Consider the following 22,621-nt stretch of genomic DNA (forward strand, 5'->3'; position numbering starts at 1 on the left):
TCATGTGGCCCAACTCTTTATGTATCCATACATAAACTTGGTCCAACATGGGTCATAAGCCCAACACATATAAATATAACTAATTATCATAATTAGTCCCCATAGATTTAATTAGTCTCTTTTGATCACTAAATTAATTATAGATTATTTCTTGATCAATACTAATTAAAACATATTATTTCATATTAATATATTATAACTTATAATATATTAATAAACCATAAATAACCTTCTCTCAAAAGTCCATCCTAACAAATTGTCCTAATGATATGCAACCCAAATGGACCATGCTACTCTCGGGTCAAGTACATACCAATAATAGTTATGGGCTTAGACATCTAATCCAACAGTACCTTGAGTGACATATACTAAGTAGGTTTATAACACATCATGAAACATGGAGTAGACATGTTTCTTACTTTTGCACATTTGAAATTGGTAGTTGTGATGTTTTGGATAAAACAAAGACCAACTAAGACCAATTATATGAAGTGTTTCTTAATAAGAACCCACACTGAATCTTGAATATTTTTTGTCAATGATTGTTCCTTAAACAAAGAATCTTATATGTCAAGAAGACAGTAGGAGTCTTATTGATCTTGAAAAGTTTCAGGAATAAACCTTTTCGTAAACACTAGCACATGATTTGAGGTTGATAACCTATCGTGTTGACAAAATCTTGTTTCTGTGCCCATTCCAGTTAAGTTGACCATGCATGTGAGTTCTATGAGTTCTCATTTGATTGCATAAGGCAAAACACCTTGATCAGTGAAAGTACATTGATCAGTATGGGTGAGATGCTCAATAACCTGGAAGCAATGGTAGGCCATTGGGCTGACGGATGGCAAGAAATTGAGATTAAGAAAGTTCAGTCCATATGAGTTTGAATTTTTCATAAACCTTGTATTATGATAGTAGTTGGAAATGACAAATTCACATGGATAGGAACACATATACCTTAAATCTAAGTGGAAATAGATTTCTCTCCACTTCATGAAAATGATTATGAGGAAATGCTTCCACTAGTAGATTTTAAAAGGATTAGAGTTAGCAGGTGTGATGATTGCATTGTTAAATTCGAGTATAATTATGGTATCCCTTTTCATAGTTCGAATTGTGAGAAATGGCAAAGGATTGTTTGAACATTCGTGACTTACTATCATAAGTTCTAAAAGGGTTGAGACACACACATAAACTGTCTAATGAAAGGTGTATAAGCTTTAGAATTCTAGATAAAGACTTATCAAAGCACCGCGTATCAGAAATCTAAACTTTGGTAAGGAAGTCAATAAGTATTGATTTCTAGAAGTCCAGCTGATTTTTGGGTACATTTCAAAGCTAGTGGGAGCAAAATTCTTATGCTGGTAAGAGCATAATTGTTATGCTAGTGGGAGCATGATCATTATGATAAGGTGTTGCAAGTTAGAAATGATGATTATGGGAAACAAAGGTTACAAATTTTCAAAGTTGCAGAATTTAGAAATTGTCACGTTGTAGATAATTTTAAGGGAGAGGGCATTTATACTTCATTTCGAATCTAAAAGTTTAGATTGAAATTTTAATTGAACTTAGTCATGAACATATATGAATGTCATGTTGAAATGTTTCAACATAGGAAATTCTATATATGGAAATATTATAGCAAGAGATTGGTTTGTATCATGTCTTTATGTAAGACATTATGAATCGTATATCATATGCTTCGAGTATGAAGTTGATTGATCGAAACATTATACAGTGAGTAAAGTCTAATTAATATGGTGATTAAATAATAAGTGTTTTATTTATATTCAAAAGTTTGAGCCAATATTGGATTAGGTTATTCGTGTGTTTCACTTCGCATGTTTTACTTCCCGAATAACTAGGTTATTCAAACATCCATAGTTGATCATACTTTTGGAAGTAAGTAGTGAATTAAGACTGTCATGAATCCGACTGTAGATTGTCTAAGAGCTTAGACATGGCACAAGTTTGCTGCAGTGTTCATGAGTACTCCTGAAATAGGGATTTGAATATTGGATTAAACCTACGCTCATTTGAATCACTTCATGGATTTTATCACGAGTGATTATGAGACGATAATATATTATATTCTTGAAACGGGGACATATAGTTGTTGTTCACAAGTCGGTTGTGCATTGATAATACATAAATGCATCAGTAACTTGATGTTATAAAACATATTGTTGTGTATGATTTGATGAGTAAATAGTAAAAGCATATGAGTCGAAGTTTATCCGTTCCTTTTAGCCTTAATGGGATACAAGTGATATATATATGGGCCCCTCGATGATTTAGTGATGACACCTTAAGCACTTATCCAAGCCTGGACTAAGTTGATGTGTTCAGTTGTAGTCTGGGTCAGTCGTCGTAAATCGGAAGTCGGGAAACAACACATGGAAAGAGAAAATGATTATAATCCATGTCTCATGTCCATATGATATCTTGTAGAATGGAGGAATATTTGATCACTTATCTAAAGGACACGTTACTAATAAGATCAGAGTTCGACAATGGCTTTTGAAAGCTACGAATGCTAGTCATTTTCTGAAGTCATAATAGTTATTAGACTTATCCAAGTGGGAGACTATTGGATTAGGTGTCTAAGCCCATAACTATAATTAGTATGTACTTGATTTGATATGTAGCATGGTCCTTTTGGGTTGCCTTCACTCATGCAACGTGATATGATGACTAGTCGAGAGAGAGAGAGAGAGAGAGAGAGAGAGAGAGAGAGAGAGATTTATTATATGAATAATAAATTGGTACTCAGATGATTTTATTAATATATTATAAGATTAATATATTATTTGGAAATCATATTATTAATTAGTAATTAATCAGAAATTAATTTGATATTAATTTTGGGATTAAAGGAACTTATTAATAATGGAGGAACTGTTTTGCAAATCATTGATAGTTGCAAAATTGGGCCGATGAACTCCATAGAGTGGAGTGGATGAAATTTATGGGTACGCCCATAATATTTCGTCCAAAGGCTCTAAAGAGGGAGTCCATGGGTTGTTTAATCCTTAAGCAAGGAATTAAGGTTTCCTCCAGAAACCCTAGCAGCTTACTCATCTAGATAAACCCTCCATACACTTGGAATTTTGGCCTATGCATTCCAGATAGAAACCCTGGCCGATTTCTTGTCTCTCATTGTCATCCTTGTTGTTTTGGGTGTTTATGACTTCATTAGAGGTGCAACACTTGGGGCACTAAACTTTCAAGAGTTAAGGACTTCAAGGATTGTCTTGATATTACAATATAACAAGTGAGGTAATCATATAACCCTAGTTTATACATGAAATCGAAAATTGAATACTAGTCTATAGGGTTATTGCTTTGGTATTCAATTTTCATGTTTAATAGAAAAAAACTTGGATCCAAAGCAATTAGGGTTGCATGATCACATAGGAATGTAGATATGTTAAAACCCGTCAGTGGTATCAGAGCGTATGATGTTTTTCAATTGAATTGGTGCAAGAATGAACTGTCTTAAGAACAAGAAATCGATTTTTTGGCTGTCTGACACATGAACTCAACGAGTTGGGTGAACTCGACGAGTTGACTCGCCAGTTACCTACAAATTCGATATTTTGATCAGATTTTGATTTGGAAAATTACCATAATTAATTTTTATTGCCTAAAATCGATTTTTTTGATTGATATCATCGTATCCTTATCAAAATAAATGAATTTGGTTAAATATGGATAATATAGGAATATTTTGATTCAAAGATTCAACCTAGATTTTGAAAAGTTTCAAATTACACTCTTTTGCTTTTATAGTTTGAATTTGAAATTAAAAGTTTTAATCTTTGGAAATTTAAATGGTAAAACCCTAATATTTTTAATAGTTTAATAATACACCCTCATAGTTTTTATTAATTAATTAATTAAGAGTTTTAATTAAAAGACTATTAATAAATCTATTAAAATGTTTAAATTTAATTAAATTAAATTTAGAAGCCAAGGGTCCTATTTATAGCTATGGTATCACAAGATAAACCTTGATTTGAGTAATAAAATAATCAAATTTTATCAATTCAAGATAGTTGTCTTTATAAGTTCTAGAAGACTTTTAGAAAGCCTAAAAGCCCTCTATAAAATTATCCACTCCTATAGAACCATCTAGAATTGTTCTTTTGCTTAATTATGAACAATTATAATTCAATCCTTACACCTTTAATTAATTATTTATTATCATGAATTAATTCTATATTAATTCTGATTAACAATTAATTAATTATAGTTATTTCTAATTAATTTATTAATCATATAATAAATTAACAATTCATTTTTATCTCTCTCCTAAAGTCATTTCTAGTTATTAAGGGAAACCCAAAAAAGATTTTACTTTTATTCTATAAAGTTATACCAATTTAGTTTTGACTTTGACTAATTTAGTTCTGGTCTTTGACACATATTCCAACATTTTAATCCAAATTTCTCAACTAAAGCTTTAGAAGATCAGTTGACAAAGAAATTTGAACGGTGTGTAAAGGATTGGAGAGAGAGGGCTAAACACTTAAAAAAGTTGTAACTAAACGAGCAATGTAAAAAGCACATTTTACCCTCATATGTTATGTACGTGATGGACATTAAACGACAAGTGATTGATGTTGTCTGACGGAAGGACCAAGTTTGTAATATCAAATAACACAAGCATTGAATTTATCCATTTTATTGAAGTTGAACTTTATGTGCCTATTACACCATACCATAGGGACCACTTATATATATATATATATATATATATATATATATATATATATATATAGGGAAAAGTGAATATACCCTTAAGGGTATATAAACTTAGGTACCCAAACTCAATATAATTAGTTGTTTTGTTTGATATATTCATTATAATGTTATTATACTTCAACCCCTAACTTGATTTACTTTGAAGATTTTTGAAATTTCAGTATTGTCTTCTTCTTATATCACATCTTTTTGTAGAACACCTCATAGGCTATATATATTATTGTTGAAAATGAAAATTATGTAAGAGGAAGATAAATGTGAAATTTATAAAAATCTTAGAAGTAATCAAATTAAAAGTTGAATTATAAGAACATTGGACAATTACAATGTATATGTATGATGCAAAACAATATAAAATAATTAGTTTGGGTATCTAAACTTATATACCCTTAAGGGTATATTCACTTTTCCCATATATATATATATATATATATATATATATATATATATATATATATATATATATATATATATATATATATATATATATATATATATATATATATATATATATATATGCTAAAGAATTGTATTATGGTACACGTGGATGATCTCTTTCGTCCTCCAATAAAAACGTTGTGGGCGGCCTTTTTAACTTCTGTTTCTTCACCGCCTTATAGATTGTTAGCTCTATCTTCTCATCTGAAACGTGCTGCTGTTACTTTTGGCGGGATTTTGGTCCAATTAAATTAATCGGTGGTACAGCCATATATTGAAGGTAAGGAGGTGTCAATGGTCGTCATTTTGTAAGCCGTTTAACTATTTTCCTCACATCATCAGTTGTATTGCCAACCCCCATGGACCAAAGTAAGGTTTCTCAATTGTGTGTTTATAGTATATGTTTGGGGACCATCATCTTCAAAGACGTCGTCTTTCTTCTTCGACGTGTCTTATCCCTAATACTTCTATGTGTTTCACTTGATTTCTTCTGTATAGTTTCCTGGAATGTATTTATCTTACTTTTTAAAGTTCATTTTTGTGGTTTGTGGTTGTTATTTGTTACAGGTACCAGAGATAATTTCTAGGTTTCAGAAAAAAGGGGTTCAAATTGAAAGGCTTAAAGATTTATGAATGCTCCAAACATCTAGCACGTATTTTTATTCCCTACGAGTTTTAGGGCTATTAATACACTAATCTCAATTTTCCGTTAATAATGGTTTTATATGAACATTAAATTCGATCCTTCTTCCTCCTCTCTTTCCCTTCTTCTATACAAGCAGGTGGATACTCTCATTAAAATTTACAGCGCGGATTATTCCAAAAAAATGTTGCCTCTCTCTTGTTTTCATTATGTTTTAAAAGTAGTTGCTATGGAATTGTAATCGACATCATAGAAATAGTTTTTCAGATTATATCTGATTGGATATTTACATCAATCTTATAGCATTTAAAAGAGCGATGCACTCCTATTAACAAGATCAAAAAATCTCATTTCATTTGTTAATGGATTTCAAGGTGCAATATGGGGTTGGTTGATCAGTGGGGATTGCAGTGTATGATATTTGATCCAAATGCCAATTCCTAGGGTAATTTTCATTTTCTATTTTATGAATTTCATTGCTATATTAGAAGACAAAAAATGTCAATTGGATTCTAAAGTTATGCCCTGTCTTAGGATTTTGACTTCGAAAAACAGAAGGAATGCATTTACCGTACATAATATACATATTTCAGAGATAAGCCTTCTTCTTCAAGCATCTATACCAGTTTCATCGTGTTTACAGGTGGTCCTTCTTTTGGACGATTTTATGTACATTTCTACCCTCTGTCATTGTTTTTGATGGATTCGTTAATGTTTTTTTTCACATAATTAATTGTTTTTTTATGCACACGAGATGTTTGGTTAAATGCTTGAGCCAAATTACACATTAGTATAATAAGTAAGTTTGTTCAGTCTTCTACATCTTCAAATTTGCTAGCTAAGAATCGTATTTAACACATACAAACTTTTCTTTCTATGATTATTTTTATTTCCTTGAATGCCACGTTCCTTTTCAAAAGCAAAAATCAAACTCCTGAGAAATAATTATGTTTTGCCTTTTCCAACAAAAGACGATTCTACACTAAGATATGGTAAGGTTTCATCCTGCTATTTTTGAAAAGTAGGTAATAATTATGTTTTGAAGATGTTGTATATATATATATATTGTTTTCTTTTTCAGTTTAAGGTTCTTAAGGCAATAGGAGTCGCTGATTTTTTTTTCAGTTTTCCGGGTATTTCATCTGTAGTTTTTGATTTGTTCGAATAATTTGGTTTGATATGGTATTATGGATATAAATGGCCGGTATTAAACTACAAATGAATTAGTGCTTCTTTATGAATCATTTAGATAAAATGCTCGACTTCTTTGAGTCAAACTGGGCATTCTTTGCTGTTTTTGGTGATTTTCTTTTTCACTTGCATTTGATTTGCATGCATCTCCGATTATTTTAAGTGCATGTTGATTATTTAAAGTATGAACAATGTACTTCGGATATCCTTGTGTCCCGGCTACGGTGTAATGATATTCTTTCCAATGGTAAATGCTCAAAAATCTTTATGTATGTATTTCACGTATAAATGAAATAAAAGTCAATACTATTATTATATCAGAAATAGAAAAATCATACGTTTTCACTATATTTATTTCTTCACTCATTTGTCGATATAATGACACTAATTGTTTGTGTCATAGTTTGTTTTGACAATAGCAGACTAGATGTTGAGAGCCTCATCAACTCTCAAAAATAGAATGGAGTGGAAGAAACGAGAAAGCTTCCTATTATTTATGTTCTATATAAGTTATTTGTAAGAAATTTATCGGATCTTAGAAAACTGTCGAACAAGATCGCCCTTTGATATCAATACACCACACTAATCCCAAGTACTTGGACAGTTACATTGTTTTATAGTTTTGTTTCTCATCCAAATTATCGACATGTTATGAAGAAAAAACCTCAATGTACAAACGTACAAAAGAGCTACGTACTTTATTTTGAACAAAAAATATCTGCTATTTTTAACTCAAAACAATATACATATCTTACCAAATCTTTAGTTATTAAAAAACTTGGTTTGTAACTCGATTCTTTATATAACGGACAATATACTTATTTAATATATGTACGGTCCAAAAAAAAGATTTATTAAAATTGATGTACTTTATTTTGAACAAAAAATATCACTTATTTTTAACTCAAAACAATATACATATCTTACCAAATATTTAGTTATTAAAAAACTTGGTTTGTAATTCGGTTCTTTATATAACGGACAATATACTTATTTAATGTATGTACGGTCCAAAATAAAAGATTTATTAAAACTGATTACATATGTATTACACATCTTACCAAACAAAAAGTTTATTTGTTAACCTAACTAGGTGTGATTAAATTGAAAATTTATTTGAATTTGAAATTCAAGATAACTGAAAATTATGAGAAAAAAACATGCAAAAAATAAATAAATTAAAATTATGTGTTTAGTTATCAAATTTGTATCCTAATGGGTAATTATAACAAAATGCTAAACACAAAGGTTTAAATTGTAAATTTATTTGAAATTGAAATTAAAATTTAGAATTTGAAATTTGAAATTAATAGTCATTATGGTAGGTTTAATTTATGGAAGTTATATTAATGATATATTGGAAATAAAAAATGAAGTAAATGACAAGTGGAAAATAAATATATATCTCAAAATAATGACAAAATGACAAGTGGTCAATTGAATGAGAGAATGACATGTGACAAAATCATTCTTATTTACTAGGGTAGATACAATGGCAACGTAGGTTTTTAACCAAAAGACATTAATACAATGTACTTTTTTACCAACAAATGTAAACATATTTTTTTTAACCTAAAAGACTAAAATAGGAATGAACATTTGGACTGGGGAACCGGCCGTAACCGGTACTGAAACCGGAACCGGATAGAACCGATCGATCGAGACTAGGACAATATTCTTGTGGATTTTTGGAACCGGAAACTTGTAGGAACCGGAATTGGTAGAACCGACAAATACCAAAACCGTAACTAAAATATTTCTCAAAATATGTTGCTATTTCTTAAAGATTGGTTCCAACATTGAAGACCCGAAAAGAACCGACGGTCCGGTTCGATTCCTATTTTCCACCAAGATCAGTTCCCGGGTCGGTTCCAATGCTCAACTAAAATATTGGTGACCTACTTTTGTTAACCTAAAAAATAGCAATGTACTTTTGTAACCTACAAGTACCAACGTACTTGGTGAAACCAAAACATGAAAACACTTTCTTAAACTCAAAACATGTTTATTTCTAACCTTAAGCATTAAGACAATTTTATTGTTAACCCAAAACCATAAAACACTTTTATTTAAACCCAACACATCAACATACTAATTATCAAAATAAAATCGGTCGCTGAAAAGAATCGAAATTGTATATCAAAATAGATGTGATATAGTCTACTGAAAAACTTAATCCCAAATGATTAAAAGATATAAATCAATCATGATCTGATTACAAAAGAATTAAAAAATTGTTGATAATCACAAAAAAACATTAGTTCTTGAAATTTACAGACTCAATAGATAATCTGCACCAGTTCCTTAATGCATTTATCATCAAAATCATTAGGATCAAACAGTTTGAGGATTTACAGCCCTTATACTATTACAAATAATAATAAAATAGTTTTCACTCAAAAGCTATATTCACATTATAAATTGTGGTTTTCTAGATTCACTTAAAACTAACTTACTGATCATTTCTTTAGGGCCGTGATTATCACGGCCCGAATAAGTTTACTAGTATATATATATATATATATATATATATATATATATATATATATGGAGGAAGAGATGTTAGAATTTTTTATTTTAACTAGAAAATAAGGAAATTGATAAACAAAGACACGATTTTTTTTCAATAATGGTCCCTTTAGTATTTGAAAATTGGCAAGGCAACCACATCTTTAAAATACGCTTTAAATATGGACCAGTTGTTTTCAAATAGTTGCAACTTTGGCTCCATTTTAACATTTTGTTAGTAAATCTAGGTTAATTATACGTGAAATGAAAATTTTAAAATTTTCTCACCCTTTTGCTCTCTCCTCTTCTCTTCTTATGAACGGTGGATGAAGGTAAGGGTGAGCAAACCCAAACCAAGAAACCGAGAAACCGACTAAAACCGACGAAATCGAAACCAAAGCAAAACCGACGGTTAGGGTTTGAATTTTTTAAAAACCGAAAAACCAGGTGCGATTTCGATTTTTACCCAAAAACCGACCCATCTAACCCGAAAAACCTACCCATATTTAAAACTGACAAACCTCCCCAAGAAATTGACCCATCCAACCCGAGAAACCGACCCATACTTGATTGTATTTTGGTTATAATAGACTATTTTGGGCTTTGGTTGTAGCTTGTAATAGACTATTTGTTGTAAGACTCATATGTTTTTTGAAGTATTTATCTTAAATTTGGTGGTTTTTGAAGTATTTAACTTGTTGCTTCATTTATGGAAAATGGGTTAAAACCCAGAACCCGTGAGTGTATGGATTGAATCCAAGAAATCGAAAAACTGCCCAAACTTACCTCAGAACCCAATAAACCAAACCGATCAAAACCGATCCTATTGGGTTCTGAAAACCAGAAACCGACAATTTATGGGTTGGGTTGGGTTTGGGTTCAAAACCGACCCATACGCAACCTTAGATGAAGGTAGTTGTGATGATGGTGGCGACAGTAGCTGAAGGTGGTGGTGGCGGAGTGGCTAAAAGCAATGGTGATGATGGTAGTGGCTGAAAGTGGTGGCGGTTTAAGTTGAAAGTTGTGATGATGGTAATGGAAGTGGTTGAAGATGGTGGTGGTGGTAGTTGTTGGAGGTGGTGGCGATTGTGATTTTTGAAGGGGTTGATGGTTGTGCTTGTGGTGCTAGTTGTGGTAGTGACTGAAGGTGGTGGTGGTGGCGGTGGTTGAATCTGATGGTGGTGGTAGCGGCTGAAGGCAGTGACGGTTTTCGAAGATGGTGTTGGTGCATGTTGAAGGCGATGGTTGAGACAATGATGGTTAAAACAAAATCAACTTGATCCTTTATGAAAAGCATATGGACAAATTTTGAAATTTTAACAATAAAAAATCGGCCATTTAAAAAAATAATGGCAACCAGAGGGAATGTTTAATAAAATGGACAATCTATGCCATTTTTTGAAACTAATGGAGCAGATATGTAGTGTTTCTAAAGTTAGCCTCACCCACCATATGAACCATTTTTTCAAATATGTCAAAAACAAATTAAAACAAATATTTAAAAGGTATATTAATATTATTTCAAAGCCGAGCAAACTCAGTTTTTTTGTGAGCGACAAAAACCACAGCGATTTTAGTCATTTATGTATATATAACCCCACTAAAAAATGGCATTTCTAAATTACTCTATTCGGCAACATTCAATGATACTTTAGAAACATCGATGTGGATGCTCATTGCTACCTAAATTACAATGACAAGATGAACTCTACCAAATCATTCATGGAGTTTCGTGAAGAACCGCCATGGGTAACTGCAACTCTAACCTGTTCTTCAATTTCCATAGCCCTACGCCTCATCTCTTCTCCTTCTTTGCTCATCAAAACTCTCCTGATTGCACTCTCGATCTCCTCTCTCTCCACAACCATTTCCAAACCCATCTTCCAGACATAACTCAAATACCTAGCATTCATCATTTGATCGATACTAAAGGGTTGACACAGCATCGGAACCCCTTCGCATACACTTTCCAAGGTCGAATTCCAACCACAATGGCTCCAAAATCCTCCAACTGCAGAATGTGCCAATACGTCCTTCTGGGGTGCCCACTTTACGATCATACCTCTCACCTTCATCTCGCTTACCATATCCTCCGGTAAAAACTCGATCCAATCACACCCATGAACCGAACCCGGTCGAACCACCCATATGAAGGGCTGGTTACTGTTGGCTATGCCCCATGCCATTTCAGTTGCTATTTTTGCATCTATGGTTGCTAAGCTTCCTAAGCTTACGTAAATTACTGATTTGGGTGATTGTTTATCTAGCCATGGAATGCAGCTGGTATCTTCTTCAAGGAAGCTAGTGGAAGGAGTTGGAGATGTTTTGTGCAACGGGCCGATTGTAAAAATCGGAACTTGGTAGTGATGGCGAATCTGGGTCAGTGTTGACTGTTCAAGACATTCGAGGGTGTTACAAATGAAAGCAGAAGGGGGTATTTTGGGGTTGATCATTGCGATCAAATCAAGGACTTCTTGTATTGGAAGGCCAATAAACGGTAGATCTTTGTATCTGAATGGATGGAACTCTGGAATCATTTCCTGCAAAAAAGAATCTTTAAAGCAGAATTTTAGTACTTAGATTGTTTGTTTATGTGGGTTTTGGATTGCCGATTACCTTGTACAGGAAATCGACCTTCTTGATGGAGCTGCGGGATGATCCAGTAACTAGGAAGGAAGGCTGCACAGCTGCTGCGCAAGATGATGGAGGGTAGACCCAGATCGCCGGCGAGGTTTCCGGCAAAAAACATGAGGCTATCATAGATGATAACGATTGATTCTTTTTCAGATGTTTCCTTTTGTGTATTTATCATCTGAATCAGGTGTTTCTCGAGATGGGGTCTGCAGTTTTCATTGAGAGCTTTCAAGAACTGATTGATGCCGGAAAAGATGCCTGTGCCGGATAAGTTATCCGGCAGAGGGAGGAAGATGAAGTCAGGGTGATTAGAAGGGTCTGGTGGGTTGAGCTCGGAGTGAGCAAAGATTATGGAAAACCCTTTCGATTGAAGGTATGAGCCAAGCTGGAGCATGGGCGTCATGTGGCCTTGAAGTGGACTTGATATCAGCACCAGCTGCCACCGTCTTCCGCCGTGCTCCGCCATATCTCTCTCTCGGAGATTGGATGGCTAATTTCTGTAATGGGTGACAATTGTTTATAGATGTATCTCTACTTTGGTTGTTCCGCTCACAAGGTTTGACTATTTAGTCGTTATGTTGAAAGATGTTTTATAAATATACTATTCTATAGACATTGAGTTTTAATTTTCTTATTTATTAAATTTATAACTTTTATTCTATTTACTTTATAAAACACAACCTATATGTATATTATACACCTATAAAGTTGTTTATACAAAGTACAGACATCATTACATCAAGAAACACCCATTTATTTAAAAGCAAAAATAGCTTCTTTTATTTACCATTAAAATTTTTTTTTAAAAAAATAAAGATTTTGTTAACATTTTATTTCTAATAAATAACATTGCGTTTTTTACGGGACAACCAATGGATATGAACGTGCTCAATAAGACACACTAAACTATACGCGTCTGTCTCGCAAAATATGGGTGCCAAACTAAATATTCCAAATTTAAGGATTTAAGAATTTGAGAATTCTAAGAATTTAAATTTTATGAATCGGAAAGAGGTATACAAAAAGTAAATATATAGAGAGAATAAACAAGAAAGAAGAAACGATCCCCAAGTTCCGTTCGAAGTGCATCCATCTCCAATAAACATGGATATGGACCACCAAGGCGGCGGATCAATGGGGATGATGGACAACGGACCAATAGGAGGAGTGTCGCCAACAACATCAATGTCAATGGATGGTATGATGGGATTGGATCACGGCATGACACACATGACTTTTTATTGGGGGATGAATGCTTGGATTCTTTTTGAAGGATTTCCTGGAACAAACACAATATTGTATATCTTGTCACTTATTTTGATATTCCTTCTTGCTATGATGATGGAATGGTTGGCTCATTCCAACATGACTCCCACAAAATCCAACCGTATAGCGCGTACAATGATACACGTTATGCATGTTGTGTTCTCATATATGCTAATGTTGGCGGTGATGTCGTTTAATATTGGTGTATTTGTTGTGGCGGTAGCTGGTCATGGTCTTGGGTACTATTTCTTTCATGCAACGAGAAAGACAATCGATTCAGAGATAACTCCAATGGCCTTTTAGTTCTATGATTGACTAGATTTTGTAAATATATTGTATGTTGTAGTAAGAGAAATTCTCTCTATTCCAAAAGATACCATTTTGATAATATTATTTAACTAAAAATTTAAAGCATAGTTATTTATGTTATTACATAAATCCCATTCCAAAGTGTTATTTTTAATTTTTTATATCATACTACTAAGCTACTAGATATATGATTGATAATTAAAGGTTTCATTTTTTTTTAACCGACAAACCTAATCTACTCCTAAGCTAATAACACCTATTTCACCTAGGTCCACATATACTAATATAATTGAATATTGTCTACGTATACTAATATAATTAAAGATTAAGAGCTTTTATTAGTTGATTCACTTGTTTTTTCATGTAATCTATTATGTTTGTTGAATTAAAGATGGGATTGGTTATGAATTGAGGGGATTATGTTTACCCTGTTTATATATATATATATATATATATATATATATATATATATATATATATATATATATATATATATATATATATATATATATATATATATATATATATATATATAGGAAGATGATCAAACCAGAACACTTAAAAGATTGAGAACGCGAGAACAATTGTAAACCAATCATTTTTAGATGACATAAATAGAATTTTACCATCTAATTAAATTATGATTTCCTAAATTTTAGTGATTATGATGACAATTACCCAAAATATCTTATTTTTTAGATCCTATTCTTTTAATGAACCAATAATTAATAAAATCATGATTTAATTTCTATCTAAAAAAACGTTTTTTTTTTTCATTTCATTTTTCATTTTTATGTTTCATTTTTAGCAATCAAATATCAAGAGAATGAATAATTTATCGGTTTACCTCATTTTTTTTTTTTAAATATCTTCATAAATAATGATTTATACATTTCATTTTAAAATGAATAAAACTGTAAATTATAAATGAATTAACTCAGATGTATTTATGACTACACTTGTAAAATAATAAATTAATAAAACCCGAAAAAAAGATTATAAAATCAACTAAAATGATACTCATATATGAATAAATAAAACACATTTCTATTCATATAAGAATATAATTATAATAGTAAATGAATAAGTTACAATATATATTTTTTTGATACAGAAACTAGTACTACAATTACAATCATAAATGAATAAAACATCTTTGCGCTCCTTCCGAAATCTATTTGTGTCAGTGTTTCATTTGGTAAATCTCCCACCTCCCACTATATGCATGTTTATTCATTGGATCTACAAAAATGTTAAAGAAACAATTATGTATAATTAAATAGTTATTCACACATAAATACACTGATATCACAAATGAAATTGGGTCGGTTTTGGACCCAACCCCAACCCAACCCATAAATGGTCGGTTTCTGGTTTTCAGAACCCAATATAATCGGTTTCTAATCGGTTCAGTTTCTTGGGTTCTGAGGTCGGCTTGAGCGGTTTTTCGGTTTAACCCATACACTGACGGGTTCTGGGTTTAAACCCATGGGTTTTGGGTTCAAACCCATTTTCCAAAAATAAAGCAAGAAGTTAAATACTTCAAAAAACACCAAATTGAAGTTAATTACTTTAAGAAACATGAGTCTTATAACCAAATAGTCTATTATAAGTTACAACCAAAGCCCCAAATAGTCTATTACAACAAAAACACAAACAAGTATGGGTCGGTTTCTTGGGTTGGATGGATCGGTTTCTTGGGGCGGTTTGTCGGTTTTAAGTATGGGTCGGTTTCTTGGGTTGGATGGGTCGGTTTCTAGATAAAAACCGAAACCGAACCCGAATTTTTGGTTTCTAGAAAATTCAAACCCTAACCGTTGGTTTTGCTTCGGTTTCGGTTTCGGTTTCGTCGGTTTTTCGGTTTCTTGGTTTGGGTTTGCTCACCCCTACTATTCATAAATAAATACAAAATAAAAATAGTGTAAAAATTATCATTTCTTATTCTTCGTTCTCTGCCAAGAATAACCACCAGGATGGGGTTGTGTTTCTGGTGAAATCAAAAGAGGCAACCGCCTCTTGGCTTTTTCCCCTCACCTGCATTGTCGTGGCTGCTTTCCTTGCTCCTCTCGAACCAGCCTCATGGAGTATTCATTGATGATTAACTGCAAATGAGACATCTGACATTGTATACATATAAGATTACAAACTGAATATTTATTGATTGATTCATTGATGATTAACTACAAATGGAAGATGTTAATATAACCAATGGCTTGTGTATTAACTATTAACTATGAAACATAAAGGGTTTGTAACTTGTAACAACTTACTGAGTGTAAAAGAAAAGTACATCGGGTCCAACAATTATCAGATTAGCAAGAGGAACTGCTCATGACACCAATTGCAATTAAATATGTAAACAAGCAGCCAAACAGGATGGATTGATTTCAAAGAGGTCTTCCAAGTTTCATCTTCATACAAGATCCCAATTGGTGAATGAACACAAAATTGAAGCTAATTCCCATTGAGTTCCTAATTGTTTTAAGCTGTAATAATTACACCAAATTTGATACTCACATAGTTTCAAAAATTACAGAAAACAAAACCAACACTACGATTTTTGGAGATAAACGTAGCATTTTTTAATCATACGTACAACCATGTTTATAATCATGACTGATTATAAAGAACACAACTGACGATGACCCGTCTGCCATCATCAAAATTGATTAAAAATAGGATGAAATTGATTGATTAAAGCATATGGGAAGGTAGATAATTGGTTTATCAGAAAGTATGAACAATTGGCAGTAACAAGAAAACTCAATCAATAGCGCTTACCCTCTTCTCTAGAAACGGCTCATGAGATCGAAAAAATCACCAGATAACTCGAAAAATCGCAGATCGTCGTAGACTTAAGGTTGCTGTGTCAGTTTTGTTGTCGATTACTGAAGCCATTGTGGCCATTGGAGACTTGAGGTTGCTGTGTAGGTTTTAGTCGGATTGTCGCCTTGCTGGAGGCGAGACCCAACTATCCTTCCTTGTTAATTTCATTCACCTGCTTTCGACATATGAGGTCTAACAACCGATAACCCTAGGATGTTGAAAGGTATGGTACTCACGAATGGAGGAGACATTCGATTATAGAGATGGTTGGATATAGAAGTGTAATCAGGCTTTTAATGTGCAAGATGGTGGCTATCATCGACGATCATGGTGGCGAAGGCAGAGGCGATGCTTTTTCATTCTCCGAGAGTGAAAGTGGTTCGTGGATGGCGGTGACGCAAGTGGAAAATAATGGAGTGAATGATAAAGTCGTAGGTTTAGGTATATATATATATATATATATATATATATATATATATATATATATATATATATATATATATATAGAGAGAGAGAGAGAGAGAGAGAGAGATTCAATGATTTTAGGAGTTGTTTAAAATAAGGGAATGATTAATTACCCTGATACCCTTTTCTTAATTTTAATTCAAATTAATTGATTTTAAAAATTTTAATAATAACAAAATCTCTAATTAATTATAGCCTTAGATCTAAGATAATAGATGGATCATATCTGTTCTCACGTTCTCAACCTTTTAGGTGTTCTCATTTGATCAAACTCCTATATATATATATATATATATATATATATATATATATATATATATATATATATATATATATATATATATATATAGAATCAAGATCAAATAAGAAGGAAATTTTTGGTAAGAAGGTAATAAGTTTTTTTTCTACATATTTTTTTCGCGAACAAACAAAATGAATCATTAGATGATTCATTTGTAAGATGATTCACAAGAAAAAATTCTCAAAAAACATCTCGATGATTCATTTATACAATGATTTTGTTGTTATTCATTAAAAATGTCACAAAAGTGAATTTTTTCTTAATTTACTTAAAAATGAATCATAAAGATGTTTTTTTGGGAATTTTTTCTTGTGAATCATCTTACAAATGAATCATCTAGTGATTCATTTCTTTTTTCGTCAAAAAAATATGTAGAAAAAAAACTTCTTACCTTCCTACAAAAAAAAATTTCTTACCGGATCTATATATATATATATATATATATATATATATATATATATATATATATATATATATATATATATATATATATATATATAATTTTAAATCATAGTTATTTATGTTATTACATAAATCCCACTCCAAAGGGTTATTTTTAATTTTTTATATTATACTACTCGAGCTACCAGATATTTGATTGATAATTAAAGGTTCCATTTGAATATTGTCTATGTATACGAATGTAACTAAAGATTAAGATAGTCGATTTGTAAGATTTTATTAGTTGACTAGGTTATAACCCGTAGAAACGATGGTCAATATATTAAAATTTTTATATAGATAAAAAAAATGTCAAAAAAACCCAAGATATTGTTGATTGTAAGTAATTATGAATTAATTTGTTAAGTAAAATAAATATAATAATGTTATTAGGATATGATTTTGTATTTTGAAAATTTTAATTGAATTTGATTTGTTACAAAAAAAAGGAAATAATAAAAATCATGAGATTATGATGATAATCGATGATAGATGGTAAATTGTTTCATATTAACAAATTATCATTTTTAACATTTTTATTAAGAAAACATGAATTTAAAAATTGATTAAGAACGTGAAAAAAATCTAATTATCAAAACCGTCTTTAAATTTATATTACCATAACACCATCCAATGTAAATTTATTATCTTTAATTTATTGCTAATAATTTTTTTTATAGTACATGCGTTTGATTTTCATAAGATAAAATATGTTTTCGCGTTTTCGCAGGATATTTATATTTTCGCATAAACTTACTTATATATATATATATATATATATATATATATACACACACACACACATAGGGTTAGGTTCATATGAGACGGCCTAATTTTGTGAGACCGTAAGACGCATTTTTTTTTATTTTTTTAGTTAAGTCAAGTTCCGAAAATAATATTTCAAAAAAGAATTTTTGAAAATTTTCATTTATTTTGCATTTTAAAATTATTTTTTAGAATATGTACAATGTAATATTCTATTAGAATATTTCACGTATTTTTAAAAAAATGAGATTTTTTTTTATTTTTTTAATTTTTTTAGATAATTCAAGTTCCGAAAATAATACTTAAAAAAAGAATTTTTAGATTTTTCCATTTATTTTGCATTTTAAAATTATTTTTTAGAATATGTACAGTGTAATCTTCATTTAAAATATTTCACGTATTTTTCAAAAAAAAGGGGATTTTTTTATTTATTTTTATTATTTTTAGTTAATTCAAGTTCCGAAAATAATATTTAAAAAAAGAATTTTTGGATTTTTCCATTTATTTTGCATTTTAAAATTATTTTTAGATTTGGTCTCACGGTCTCACAAAATTAGAATGGTCTCAAATTAACCTGAACTTATATATATATATATATATATATATATATATATATATATATATATATATATATATATATACCTCCTTAGTATATGAATTATTATATTAAATTTAACAATAACATTATTGTAATTTACTCTTAAAAATAATCAATATATTATACCTCCTTAGTATACGAATTATTATATTATTTACATGTTTTTTTTAATATAACAATAATGTTATTGTTAAATTTAATATAATAATTCGTATACTAAGGAGGTATATATATATATATATATATATATATATATATATATATATATATATATATATATATACACTCACATATTCTAAAAAATAATTTTAAAATGCAAAATAAATGGGAAAATCTAAAAATTCTTTTTTTAAATATTATTTTCGGAATTTGAATTAACTAAAAAAAAACATTAAAAAAAATCCATTTTTTTTGAAAAATACTTGAAATATTCTAATGGAATATTACACTGTACATATTCTAAAATATAATTTTAAAATGCAAAATAAATGGAAAAATCCAAAAATTCTTTTTTTAAATATTATTTTCGGAACTTGAATTAACTAAAATAAAAATAAAAAATAAATAAATAAAATAAATAAAAATTTAAAAAAATGCTTCTCACGGTCTCACAAAATTAGGTTGTCTCACATTACCTAACTCTCTCTCTCTCTGTCTCTCTCTCTCTCTCTATATATATATATATATATATATATATATATATATATATATATATATATATATATATATATATATATATATATCAAAGGTTAATACTATAAATAGGTAACGAAGTATTTTTCATTCTCCACAAAACATTATCCTTTTATAGTTAGTTATCATAAACGTTTAAATATGTTGTAAAATAAGATTGTAAAGAACTTTTAAAAATTGTATAAAAAATTAAAAAGCTAAATTTATAAATGTATAAATGACATGCAAAACGTATAAAAAAGTTTATAGAAATTTTGTGCAAAAAGTTTCTAATAAATTGTAACAAAATAGTTTTAAAAAGTAATAATTCTAAAATAATATTGTAGAAAATAATTCAGACCAAATTTGAAATAAATTTTAAAATTTAGCCAAAAATATAAAGATATAAATAAGCTGATAAACTTGCAACATAACCCTAAGTTTATTCATTTTAATTCTTTACACAGTAAATTAAATTTGTTGGTCCATTAAAGATAATTTAAGCAATTTATTTTAGTCGGTTAATAATAACTATTTTTAATGTTAAAAAACAAAATTACATAAATGGTCTTTATGGTTGACATAATTTACCAACTTTGATCCTTATGACAAATTTTGTGGATAGATAGTCCTTGTGGTTTCACAATCTTGCAAAGACACTCCTTTTAGCAAACGATGTTAACTTTTTCAGTTAAATCCCTATGAAATGACACATTTGTCCTTAATGCCATAAGGACCATTTATGTAATTTGTGTTGGGTTATGAGCAAAACAGCATTCCAATGGTGTTCATGTAAATCCTAATGCTTGGATCTAGTTTTTCTATTTGTACATGCAAGAGTTGTCCAAGACTTGCTAACTCTAATCTAGCATACAACAAAACTTAAAATCAACATAAATAAACTAGTAAGAATGTTACATTGATTGTTGCTTGAAGATCTTGAGCTTTTGAGAACCTTAGCACCTCAAATGTTGTTCCTCTACTAGATCATAAACACCAAAGCAATTGGAGAGCAATAGAGAGAGAGGGAAGGTAATTTTTGGCTCCAAGGAATCCTTTAGGATTAGTGTAGCCGAAAATATGAAGCCAAGGGTTCCTTATATAGGTGAGTTGCTAGGGTTTCAGTCAAAACCCTAATTTGATTACTTAGGCCTTAAGTAGTCTAAGGATCCTTCCATAAGCAAGGCCTTGGACGAATTCAATGTGGGCTTCCTTCTTGATTTGCTCCATCCCCTTCTAAGGGATCCACAACCCAAAATTCAGTTATCTTATAATTGCAATTCCAGTCCCCCAGGTTCAATTAATATCTTTGATCACAAAATTAATTTTTGACCAATATTAATTAACCAATATGATTTCTCCTTTAATATATTATTCATATAATATATTAATAAATCATAATAACCTCCTTCTCTATTATTCATTCAGTCAAGTTGTTTCGATGAAGGCAACCTTAAAGGACCATGCTACAACCGGGCTAAGTACATACCAAATATAGTTATGGACTTAGACACTAATCCAACAGTCTCCCAATTGGATAAGTCTAATAACTATAAATGCAAGTATGACTTCAAGATCCGATTAGCAATCATAGCTCTCAAAAGTCGTTGTCGAACTCTGACACGTACTTTAGATAAGGGATCGTATAGTCCTCCGTTCTCAAGATATCGTGTGGACATCACATGGAACATATTCATACTTACTGTCCAACAGTTTGTTTCTCGATCTCTGATATGTCTGACATAGAACTTAATTAAACACATCGAGTCAGTCCTGACCGGTCTCGTCACATAAATCAAATCAAATCATCGAAGGGCCCAAGATATCACTTTTAGCCTCATAGGATAAAAGGAACAGATAAACTTCGACTTATATGCTTTTACTATTTACTCATCAAATCATACACAACAATGTGTTTTATAACATCAAGTTACTATTGCGTTTACGCATTATCAATGCACCACCGATATGCAAACACTAAACCATATATCTAGGTTTAAAGACTATATGATATTATCGTCTCACAGTCACTCGTGATTAATTCCATGAAGTGATTCAAGTGAGCGCGGGTTTAATCAAATACTCAAATCATATTTCAAGAGCACTCATGAATGTTGCAGCAAACATTTGCTATGTCTAAGTGCTTAGACAGTCTACAAGCCAATTCATGACAGTCTTCTTTCATACTTACTTCCAACGTATGATCGACTGTGGATAGTTTAAATAATCTTATTATCTAGGAAGTAAAAACATACAAAATGAAACAACAGTAAATAAGTAACACAAGACAGTAACTTTACTTATAAATAATACTCTTTTATTTAATAATCAAATGTTAATTACAATTTATCTATTACAAGTTTCTAAAATCTATCTAATCACTAAAACTAATATCGTCATTCAGCCCAATGCTCCTAGCGTGCTGCAAGTGCTTAACCCTACTCAGTCCCTTCTTAGGGGATCTGTTGGGTTATCCTCTGACGATACCCTCTTTCCTACGAGGAGTCCCTCTTCTACCAAATGTCTAATAAAATGATATTTCATGTCGATATGTCTAAATCTGCCATGATCCATCGGTTCCTTGGTTAAGGCAATCACACCTTCATTATCACAGAAAATCTCCATAGGCTCCTTTATGGCCGATTGGCCGGTATAACTCCAAGGTCTACGATGAAGTTCTTTAGCCATATTGCCTACTTTGACGATTCGCTCGCTGCTATGTACTCTGATTCGCACGTTGAATCAGCTACAATTTCCTGCTTGGAACTCTTCCAAGTCACTGCTCCTCCATTCAGGG

The 22,621-nt window shown here is 30.8% G+C and overlaps 2 protein-coding genes and 1 long non-coding RNA gene across 3 annotated transcripts; 2 read left to right on the plus strand and 1 right to left on the minus strand.

The window, feature by feature from the left end:
• The first annotated feature begins 5,432 nt into the window (after positions 1 to 5,432).
• Positions 5,433 to 6,596, plus strand: LOC111907245 (uncharacterized). The gene is made up of 4 exons (XR_002855466.3): positions 5,433 to 5,574; positions 5,773 to 5,858; positions 6,223 to 6,293; positions 6,383 to 6,596. It is a non-coding gene; the product is annotated as an uncharacterized LOC111907245 (long non-coding RNA).
• Positions 6,597 to 11,032: 4,436 nt separating this feature from the next.
• On the minus strand, positions 11,033 to 12,745 carry LOC111907246 (UDP-glycosyltransferase 76H1). Its single transcript, XM_023903027.3, has 2 exons — positions 12,164 to 12,745; positions 11,033 to 12,101 (listed from the first exon to the last, which is right to left on the minus strand). The coding sequence occupies exons 1-2, from the start codon at positions 12,645 to 12,647 to the stop codon at positions 11,236 to 11,238; spliced, it is 1,350 nt and encodes a 449-aa protein (XP_023758795.1). The 5' UTR covers positions 12,648 to 12,745; the 3' UTR covers positions 11,033 to 11,235.
• A 435-nt stretch (positions 12,746 to 13,180) lies between these two features.
• LOC111907247 (copper transporter 6) lies at positions 13,181 to 13,767 on the plus strand. The gene has a single exon (XM_023903028.3). The coding sequence runs from the start codon at positions 13,286 to 13,288 to the stop codon at positions 13,748 to 13,750; it is 465 nt and encodes a 154-aa protein (XP_023758796.1). The 5' UTR covers positions 13,181 to 13,285; the 3' UTR covers positions 13,751 to 13,767.
• Positions 13,768 to 22,621: the final 8,854 nt, after the last annotated feature.

The sequence above is a fragment of the Lactuca sativa genome, chromosome 5 (assembly GCF_002870075.4).
Source record: "Lactuca sativa cultivar Salinas chromosome 5, Lsat_Salinas_v11, whole genome shotgun sequence".
Classification (NCBI taxonomy): Eukaryota; Viridiplantae; Streptophyta; class Magnoliopsida; order Asterales; family Asteraceae; genus Lactuca; species Lactuca sativa.